At 54.4% G+C, this 10,599-nt stretch overlaps 2 protein-coding genes across 2 annotated transcripts; one reads left to right on the top strand and one right to left on the bottom strand.

The window, feature by feature from the left end:
- Positions 1 to 978: 978 nt before the first annotated feature.
- On the top strand, positions 979 to 1,332 carry MONBRDRAFT_27782 (uncharacterized protein; the record flags this gene model as incomplete). Its single annotated transcript, XM_001748223.1, has 1 exon — positions 979 to 1,332. The coding sequence occupies one exon, from the start codon at positions 979 to 981 to the stop codon at positions 1,330 to 1,332; it is 354 nt and encodes a 117-aa protein (XP_001748275.1).
- Positions 1,333 to 2,576: 1,244 nt separating this feature from the next.
- MONBRDRAFT_38205 (uncharacterized protein) lies at positions 2,577 to 4,640 on the bottom strand. Its single transcript, XM_001748144.1, has 6 exons — positions 4,484 to 4,640; positions 4,075 to 4,348; positions 3,884 to 3,982; positions 3,609 to 3,740; positions 3,295 to 3,474; positions 2,577 to 3,133 (listed from the first exon to the last, which is right to left on the bottom strand). Exons 2-6 carry the CDS (start codon positions 4,213 to 4,215, stop codon positions 2,747 to 2,749), a joined length of 939 nt encoding a protein of 312 aa, XP_001748196.1. The 5' UTR covers positions 4,216 to 4,348; positions 4,484 to 4,640; the 3' UTR covers positions 2,577 to 2,746.
- Between the last annotated feature and the right edge of the window lie 5,959 nt (positions 4,641 to 10,599).

The raw sequence follows: 10,599 nt of genomic DNA, 5'->3' as shown, positions 1-10,599 counted from the left end.
GATCATTATGCACCAGACATGAGAAACAAGTTGATCAGAGAGCTTGGGAGCGAACCAGGCAGCGAGGCACAAGATGATATAAGACAAGGGAAGGGAGAGTATGTGGTGCGCGCTTCACTCTTGATCCTGTGTGTGTGTGTGTGTGTGTGTGTGTGTGTGGCCGTGTGTGGCCGTGTGTGGCCGTGTGTTTGAGAGCGCACGCGTGTGCGCAAACGCATGCTCGCGTGTATCTGTGCGACTGATCTGTTCGCAGATCACCGGCTGCCATATTAAACAAGCCCCGCTGCCAAAAAAAAAAAAAAAAAAACCTCAAATGCCAATCCTTTCACCTCTGCAGGTTCAAAGCCTGCACCCGATCCAAATGCACGTTGCTCCAACCCCAACGCGAGGATCCCCCTCCCCTCCCTCCTCATCAATCCAATACCAAAACACCACCACAACCACACAGGGGCGCTGCCATTTATATACGTGTGTGTCAAGCAAAGCAAAGCAAAGCGTTAGTGTTGCACTTACCACACACGTCCTGCTGCAGAGAAAAATGTGAGACTCACACAGAGAGAGAGAGAGAGAGAGATGGTGGAAGAGATTTCTTTGTGCTCTCCTCGACTCTCTCTCTTCGGCTCTCTCTCTCTCTCTCTCTCTTCGACTCTCTCCGCTCCTCTCGTCTCTCCTCTCCTCGTCTTTCCTCTCTCCTCTCTCCTCTCTCCTCTCCTCCTCTTCTCTCCTCTTCTCTCTCACCTGCTCTTCTGCTCACTGTTGCTCTTTTCCTTTTTTCCCTTTTTTCGTCTTAACCCAACCCCCCCTCCCCAAAGGTTTTCGACGTCACTCGACACCAACAGCGTTGACTGCTTGAACACACACACACGCACACACTCACGCACGCATTCATAGCAAGGACCCTTTATCACACCCCTTCTGTCGCTCTCGCTCTCGCGCGCTTATATGTCTGGCAGATTCTGAGCTCATCCATACCCCGAAATGTCTGAAAAGGGGGGACCCGACTGCGAGTTCTGCAACACCTCCACTCTCTGTCTGGACGTCTCTCCTTCTATCTCTCTCAATCTCTCTCAATCTCTCTCAATCTCTCTCAATCTCTCTCAATCCCTCTCAATCTCTCTCAATCCCTCTCAATCTCACTCTAAATCTCTAAATCTCTCTTTCAATCTCTCAATCTCTCTCAATCCCTCTCAATCTCTCTCAATCTCTCTTTCAATCTCTCAATCTCTCTCAATCTCTCTCAATCTCTCTCAATCTCTCTCAATCTCTCTCAATCTCTTTCAATCTCTTTCGATCCCTCGACTCTCATCCTTCTGGAGTGACAAGACGCCGTGACGTCAATGTCCATGTCCAAGGCAGACACATGCACCCTTGTTCTCGAGCCCCCGGACTCACCCTGCTTCGCCCTACATGCGCGTCATTCACGGCTGCCACTTCTGCACAAAACACAGGTCCTCACTCCTGTCATGAAAAAAATCAGCTCACACTGACCTGCTCCGGAAAACCGTCACGCGACTGCAATCACCCCTATTCGAATAATTGGCCTGGGCCCTCTCAACCCTCAAAGTCTTTCTCTCTCACAAACTCTCTCAAACTCTCTCAAACTCTCTCAAACTCTCTCAAACTCTCTCAAACTCTCTCAAACTCTCCTCTCAAACTCTTAAACTCCCTCAAACTCCCCGCTCTCTCTCCCTCTCCTCTCTCCCTTCTCTCTACGCGCGCGCGAGAGGGGGCTCGGAACGGCCGAGACGGTTGATTCTGCGATTGCCTGTGGTCCTCTCCCATACCCGTGGACTATCCCAGAAATGGTCAAAGCACATGACTCAATCTCTACTTTTCCATTCCTTTCCATACGTACCTCATCGCTTTCCTTCACACACCCTGATGACCCTTTCCACCCACAGTCGAAGGTCTGACGTCACACCTCTCGAGTGCCAAGTGCCGCACCATAAACCGTGTGTGGCGGTCTCGCGTTTTGACAGCTGACGACGCGCCACGCTGGGCGCATCAATCATGCGAAGTGCATCATCCTCAAGACAGTCCGTCCGCGGCTTGGGCTCCCGAGATAACAAAGCACGCATCAAGACTCTCCCCTTTGCTGGGCTCAATTGGATTCACCGACCCATCCAAGAGCAACAAGAAAAGAAAAAAGAGAAAAAAAAAAGGGCATTGGAAAAAGGTAGATGAATGATGAAGAAGAACAAAGATCTGCGCTCTATCGACAAGACAAAAATCTGCCAGCGCCAACATGCCGCTGCAAACAACACGCAATAGTCCAAAAGGAAAAAACCAAGAATACATTGACTGAAATGAAAAGCTGACTCAGAAAGAAAAAGGCTAGATCAAACAAGCTCACATGCCAACAACCACACAATCGACGCCAACAAGACCGGCCAAGACAATCAAGCAGTGGCCGATCAACGCGCCCGCCCTCTCCCCCAGAAACGGCAGAAAGAGTAAACCTCACCGCCGCATAAAACGACCAAGCGAGATCAGGGCGCGCTGGAAGGAGATAAATGAACCACAAACCATAAATCACAAATCACACAAACGCCTTGCCTAAAGAGCAAAGGTGCCAAGGAGACACGATGCATATGCAAGTAGGAGCGCGCTGCAAAAGCCTGCCCCTGTCCTAAGAAAACAAGCTGCGTCACAAAAGAGAACAGCAAAACACACACACACACACACACACACAACTACAAGGCAAGCCCCTGATGGCCCACACAAAACGACAACGCGCACGACCGCCTTAGGCGTGAGAAGCCGCGGTCAGTTGCTCATCCGAAAACAACACCCCAGCCCTCAGGCTGGAGGATGGCTCAAACGCCATGGTGGCCGAATCAAGAAGATGCTCATCCAGCACTAAGTGTTCGGGTTCCATCGGATTGCTGAGGAACGGATCACAAAAGTCGTACTGAGCTTGCTTGCCACTCACATACTGTTGAGCAGAATCCAACCCTAGCGTGCCCGGCGCAGGAGCCCAGGAGGACGACGACGCCACACCAAGCCGATCCAGCTTCAAGTCAGGTGACACCCCGTTCACGCTATCCGGAGATGTAGCCCCGGGGCCCGTTGTTTTCTTGTTGAACCGCACACGATACAGCCGTTGTGCCAGCGTGCGCTGCATTCGCTTGCGCTATGGGTTTAAACAAAAAAAAAAATCAATCAAGCGCCGCCAAGGAAAAATGTGAGTCAGACGCAACGTCATCCAGAATACCCAGAATCAACTCTCCCAAAGCCGTTCGACGCCTTTCCCGGCTGCCAGGCCCCAACAAGCTGTGGTGTCCCAGCGCTCACCGCATCCAGACTCGTCTCCTTGGGCCGAATGGTTTTCCGAAACAGCTCAAGCAAGGCTGCGGGCGTATCGACAGCACCCGCATCTTGAGCAACCTCATGTGGCGTTTTGTTGCTGTCGTTAATATCCATAATTCGCATCTCCACCAAACCAGAACGCAATTTGCTCGTAAAGCGCAACATCTACACGGCCCCAAAGAGGAGAGAAAGAGATTGACGTGAACAAATCTTTTTGCATGGCTCGCTCTCCAGCCGGACCCAGACATCAATCGAAGGAAGAAATGCGTGCACTGAAACAGACGTGCGTGGACACAAACCTCAATGTTGTCTTCGCGGCCTAGCAGATGAAGGACCGTGTCGCCGTTGGTGCTCGTCTTGGACACCAAAAGGTGAGGGCTCACATTGGCAAGCAACTCAACAACCTCCTCATCGCTCACGCAGATGGCCCACTACCACCAAGTCAGGACCAAGGGGTCAGTACAAAGCTCCACCTTGCTCGTCAACCCACACAACCTCAAAGGACAACCAAGCATGCATGGGTCACCTTGCTGCACCACCCACATCTACTCGCGGTAGACCAAGAGAAACTTACATGCATGGCATTCTTGCCTGTCACGTCCTCACGGCTGAGGCAAAGTTCGGCATACTCAGCCGCCATCTCCAACAGGGCCTGAAGCATCTCTCGCTGAGCCTAGCACACGAGAAAACAAATGAATCATCAAGGCCAGGCCAACTTCCGCTCGTTGGACACAAGCGCAGGGTTTCCATCAGCACGGCACTCACCATGAGAATGGCACGAATAAAACAGGTTTGGCCGCTGGAATCCAAGTACTCCCACAAGAGCGTGCGATCGCCATTCACGAGTTTTGCAACACGCTGAATGTCGCCGTTGGACACGGCCTGGTTGAACACAAGCTTCTCCATAGCCGTGTGTCGTTTAGTTGGCGGTAGCTTTTCAGGTGCCGATTGAGCGCCGGCTACGGCATCATCATCATGCGCTTCAGAAGGGCCCGAATCGAATCGACCACTGGCATTTTCCCATGGATCAAAAGAGCCCCTACGTGCATCATATGGTAAGGAAACAAATGTGGTGTATGCAAATAACGCAACAAAACGGGGAGGGGGGGGGATTATGACAGGGCATGCGATCCATGGATTTGGGCGTGCAAGCACGGCGACATTATAGGCGTACCCGTCGAGCGAGGTTTCCCAAGCGTTGCCAGGCTGGTGATGGACGCTGTGGTGCGGAGGCGGTGCGGGGGCTGTAGAGGGAAGATCGGAATTCACGTCTTGATCCGAGCCCACTTTGGTGAAAAAGTACAACTCGTCGTCCTCTTCGCCGGTATCGCTATACTCAAAGCCATGCAAGCGCCGGCGACGCAAGGACAAAGACAAAGCCACGGCACCCAGGATCAAAACGGCCAAGGTGACGGCTGCACCCAGGATAACCACCCCGGTATCGTGGAAGAATGACGATCCCTGAGTGCCTTGCACCGTGCTCGTGGGACTGGGGATGGTTGGTCGGGCTGTGCTCGAATCTTCCCAATCGCTTCCGTCCTCTTCGCCGTCGGTGCCGTCCTCCTCGTCATCGGTTTCCCAGCAAGTAGTGAGACAGAGCTCGTAGATGGGATCGACGTTGCTGTTGGGCATGAGGGCCGGAGCTAGGAGAGAGTAGGGACCCAAAGCAAACGTGGCATAGCCGGGAGCACGGAGGTATCCCTTGGCGTCTGAGATGAGCGCCGAGCCCGCGCTGGCCAACTCGGGCAAGGCGAAGAGGGTACCCACAAGGAGTTGCGTGGATTCCGCAGCCGACTGCACCACGGCCAAGTGGGTGTTGCTTAGTTGCACGTGGTGCAGGTGAGAGGGGAGCAGAGGTTCGAGCGTGACACTAAATAAGAGTTCGTTGGTGATGCCGTACAAGTAACACTCGTTGAGATCGGTGAGAACGGTCAAAAAGCGGTCTGTAGCGGCCAGCGCCTGAATGATACCCGGGATGCTCAGGCGCTCGCGCTGGATGGCGCTCGTCTCGCCAAGCGCCGTGGTGGAGAGTGAAAAGTGGTAGAGCCGGGACACGTTGCAAGGCTGATTGGGGCTGGCCTCTTCCAGTGATGCCACAAAGAGTCGATCCGTGGTGACGGCGAGGGCCAGTCCAAACTGCTGGTAGTCAAATGAGTCTTCAAGGGGATGGATAAAAGCAACGAAGCGCCATGTGGTGGAGAGCTGGGCATACAAGCCGACGAGGCCGGTCATGCGTTCACCGGCGGTGGCAGCGCCCACCGCCATGTAGAGCTCGGATGCGGCCGTGTCGCTGACAAAATCGGCAAAGTGGTTCTGGGGTTGAAGGCCACCGAGATAGACAGCTTGCACAAAGGTATAGCGGCTAGCTGAGGCGTTCCAGGAGAAAAAGGCGACGGTTGGGTCACTACTGGAGCGCACCCAGAGGTCGCGATGAGAAAGGACCGAGCTGCGCCGCGTCTCACAACGGGTGTCCTCCTCTGGCACAACATCCCCAGCGCTGCCGCCGCGAATATTGCCGCCATCGCCTATACCGTCACCGTCGACATCCACATCAACGTCCGCGTCATCGGAATTGAGGTCGTCGTCGCCTTGGCTGCCCAACGAGCCGCGGCCGGCAACATCATCTGCAGGTTTGCTGTCGATGGCGCCCTTGCCAGAGATGGTATTGGTGTCGTTGCCGTTGAAATTGAAAATGTGAGTTTTGGCTGCTTCCTGGTCGTCCGCGCCGTCGTCGTTGCCGTCGTCGACAGAGCCATGGCTTGGGTCGCGGTCGGCGACATTGGCGACAAACCCACCGTACTCCTCATACTCCTCCTCCAAAAAGTCGTTGTCATTGGCGTCGCTGTCGTTGTCTTGGCTGTTGCTGTTGCTGTTGCTGTATGAGTGTGCTGGCAGCTGAGAAGAAGATGGCTGGTCCTGCTTGGCACCAGGCGTGGCAACAGTCGAAGCATAATCCGAGTCCGCCCCTGAATCATTTAGGGTGTTACTACCAGTCTCCGAGACGAGGGAACGGCGCTGGGACTTGCTGCGTCTGCGGCGACGCTGCGCGTTGGCGCTTGAATCAAAGGCGGGCAGGTCGTCGGGCGACGTGGGGGTTGATCGGGGTGCGAAGGTTGTCGCCGTAGCTGCGGTGCTGGATACGTTGAGGCTGACAGGGGTTGGAGCAGCCGAAGCCGAGTCGCTGGTCACAAAGATGGGGTCGGCCAGGGCGGTAGGGTCTGAACAGTGGGGGCTGTCGCAGCTGAGGGTCTGCACATACTTAAAGTTGGAGCCGGCACCAGCGGTACGCACAAAGACTTCCAGTTGACCCTGGGCGTTGGACATGACGACAATGCTACCCTCAAAGGCCGGTGGTCCAATGGTGATGGCTGAGGTCCGAGCATTGGCAGCAGACTGGGAGGAGCTGGCCTGGCCGGAGGGGTTGGCTGTTGATGAACTTGACGAAGAAGACGGAGAGGATGAGGCGGCGACTGATGCCCGGACCTGGGCATCCATGTCGACAGTATCGCCAACAGCATGCCTGGCGGTGGCCGTTGAGGTGGCCCAGCCCAGAGCTTCGAGGGTTAGATTGGAGCGAGTGGTGCCCTCGGGGCAGGCTGCGTTGACGGTCACGGTGGCTAGGGAGCAGATATCCACAAGGACGAGGGCTGCCAAGGCTGTGGCCGCCCAGCGGTAGCGGCGCGAGTAGCCGGTTGCGGGGTTGGGTTTGGCAGTGTGCCGACAACATTGAGCCCGTTGTCGGGCGGGCGACGCATTGCGCGTGATGAGCGCGGCTCGGTGTCGGGTCATGGTGGGGGTACCAAACTTTGGGAAAGGGTGATGTGGGGTCGATTGGAATCAATACGGCCTTTCAGCGATGAAGAAAGCCGTGCGCTTACAGGCACCGCCAGTTGGGTGGGGGGACCGAGAAAAGCGGAACTTGTTCCCGGGCATCACGTGTCGAGCCACCAAACCAGAATGCGTGCGTCACCAGCACTGTGCTCAACCTTTGTCTCTGTTGGTGCAGTTGGTGCGTCGGAAAGTACTCTTGAATGTGTGGTTGAAACTTGTTGTGTGTTGCAAGTGGGTCCTTGGCCTATCATTGCCGTCATCAAGCCGAGCAGTGAGTGAGAAAACGTCGACTCGCGCGCATCTCTGTCAATCAAGTGTTTGCATGCATTTCTGTTTTCGTGTCGGTGACTTGGTGTCTTAATGCACTGGCCTCTCTATGCCTCGGTGGCTGTGGTGTGAGCCTCAAGTCACTCCCGTCTCTCTGTAGATGAAGAGAACAGACGAGCGTGTGCCAAAAGGAAAAAAAAAAAAAAGAAAGAAAGAAAGAAAGAAAGAAAGAAAGAAAGAAAGAAAGGGGGGTTACAAAGAAGGAAGATAAACGGGCTGCCAAAAGAGAAGCATGATGGAAAACTAAACTCGGTGTGACTCGTTGGATGCGGTGATCTGATGCCGGATAACATGATGCCGGACAACATGTTACCTCCACCACTGCCACACACACACACACACACACACATAAAAAAAAAAACAAAAAAAAAACGGCAGCGGCACCAAGGGGGACAGGTTGGAAATGGAATTTTTCGGAAAGCACCCATGCTTGACGGGTGTATAGAGGGTACATGCAAAGTTTGGGCAAGGCAGCAGGTCGCACAGGACATCAAAGGCATGGCAGGCGCGCTGCCGTGTGTGAAACACAAGCGCAATGTCTCTGTGTGTGTTTGTGTGTGTGGAATGCGAGCCAAAAGGGCAGCGGCCATAAATGCAGGGGCGGAAAAGAGAGGTAGAAAAGGCAGGCAGTGCCTGGATGGAGGAGCCAGGGGCCAGTAGCGGGTGCCGAGCGGCTTGCGTACCTGATCTTGAGGGCAGCGAGTGCCAGCGGGATCTTCAAGGAACACGACACACACACGAACGAACGCACACACACGCGAACGCGAGTGGCCCCTCCTCCCGATGGAGAGATGGGGTGAGGTGAAGAAACCCGAGCACTGCGATGTGGGCTTGGCGGTGAAGGTGATACCCGACGTCTCGAGTTGCCAGACCGGCCTCTTGACCCAGACCGAGCGCGCACAGCCAGAAGCGCGCGCACGAACGAGAGAGAGAGAGAGAACGAGAGAGAGAGAGAGAGAGAGAGAGAGAGAGAGAGAGAGAGAGAGAGAGAGAAGCGCGCAAACGGATCCGCGCGTGGGGAAAAAGTGCAAGCAGAGGTTTGAGGTGGATGTGGGTGTTGATGAAGAGAGTGTGGTTAGAGTGCCTGTTTAGGGTAGAGGGGATGAGAATGTCAGCGTCAGTGTCAGAGAGAGTATCAAAGTGTGGGTTTGATCAAGGTGGAGATGCAATGGAATTGAGAGATGTGTTGGTACGCACTGTCGTAAAAAGAGGTTTTGATGCCAAAGGGGGACATGAAGAGAGACAGTTACGTCAAAAGCGACAGTCGCAGAGAGGCGACTCTAATCCCCCGAAAGCGGGACATGCCCCAAGATGAGATGGAGAGAGAGACAGAGACTGTGTGTCTGTGTGTGTCTGTGTGTGTCTGTGTGTCGGCGACGGCGACGGCGACGGCGACGGCGACGGCGAGCGAGTGTGTGAATCGATTGACACACGCGCACACACACACACACACACACACACACACACACACACACACACACGCAGAGAGGGAGAGTGTGCGTGTGTGTGTGTGTGCGGGTAGAAAGAGGGCGCGGACTGCCTGACGCAGTAAAGCCCCTAATGGCGCATCAATCAAGGAATGCATGCCTCGAGATCCCCGAAATGGCAATCGACGACCGGGCTCGACGACCGGGCACGTCTTGGCATGCAACGCATCTGGATCTGGCAGAGACGATGAGGCCCTTGTGGTGCAGGGTTGGCCCCCGTGTGTGCCGTCGCGCCGGCGGTCACGGCTATGGGATGTCGATGCAAGCGCCCCTTTACCTTCACGACGAAGTATGAACGGGTGCCATCCTCCATTGACAAAGGCAAGCCCCCCAGCACCTGCTCTGCTGTTGATTCAAACCGAGCAGGGATGAGGTTTGCCGTGCCAGGTACACGCACATGCGCGCGCGGGGGTGCCTTCAAGCCAGACTGAGACCCGCCCGTTCGGCGCTGCCGTTTCATGTTTTGATCGTTTCTTTTTTCTTTTGGCTTGCCCTTGCGCTCCTACTCATGTTCTCATGATCTCTCAAATTTGTTCAACCCTTGTTGAAACTTTCTCAAACTCTCTCAAACTCTCTCAAACCCTCTCAAACCCTCTCAAATCCTCTCAAACTCTCTCAAACTCTCTCAAACTCTCTCAAACTCTCTCAAACTCTCTCAAACTCTCTCAAACTCTCTCATCATCTTCATGTTTGGAGAAGATCGGATGACACACGGAATGTCATCATGTCACGGGTCCCATACCTATCTAAGATTGGGTCCACACACCAAAGCTGCGCCAAGCTTACTATCCTTAGAATCAAGCCACACGTTGACCTGGGCCAGACCACACAGATCAACACGGGCTGTTCTTTTGTTCAAGCACATGAACCCACGCATACGACCTGCCCCACGTGACTCATGTGGGCCGAGCCCATATTTCGTGGGGTGGTACCGACTTCCTTGACCAAACATGGTCGCGAAGTTTTGAAAACACGTCATTACCCCCATTAACTTCATCAGCTAACCCACACCACCCCACAAGCAGTCCTCAGACCTCTCTCCCCGACAACCCACACCAACCGCCTGGAAACAGTGACGAATTTGTGGGCGCCACACTCTCCCTCGCCGTTTCCAGACCTGCTAAAAGTCGTCGGGCTCAACACAGATGGCCTCAAGTTTTCACTATTGATTTTAACCATTTTTTGCCTGTTCAACCATTGTACCCTTGGCGTGTACATTGCGTGCTTGCATGCAAGTTGAGCGCGACAGACGACTGCAGTCGCCATCGTCCGCAAGACGCGGTCGTGGGACGCGGTCCCTGCTTTCCGACGCGCTCACCCCTCTTTTTCTATTCTTGCTCGACTCCCTCTCCCTCCCCTCCTCTTTTTGAACGGGACGCAGACAAAGAAACCTCCATCGCTTGATCTTCTTGATCTTCTTGTTACCCCATGTCGCTCGACGGTTACACCACCCTCTCTATCTCTCTCTATCTCTCTATCTCTCTCTATCTCTCTCTATCTCTCTGTGACACTGACTGGTGCATCTCTGGTGAAGCCCTTTTGATCATCCAACAAGCAGCCTTGGACCGGCCTTTCTTCTTCTCCGTACACCCTCCACCATCCCTGTCGTGTCGGTGTGGCCATGCCTGGATCCAATTTCATCACC

The sequence above is a fragment of the Monosiga brevicollis genome, genomic scaffold (genome assembly GCF_000002865.3).
Source record: "Monosiga brevicollis MX1 MONBRscaffold_21 genomic scaffold, whole genome shotgun sequence".
Taxonomy (NCBI): Eukaryota; class Choanoflagellata; order Craspedida; family Salpingoecidae; genus Monosiga; species Monosiga brevicollis.
Note: the sequence above shows the minus strand (reverse complement) of the source record. Positions and strands in the feature narration are given on the sequence as shown.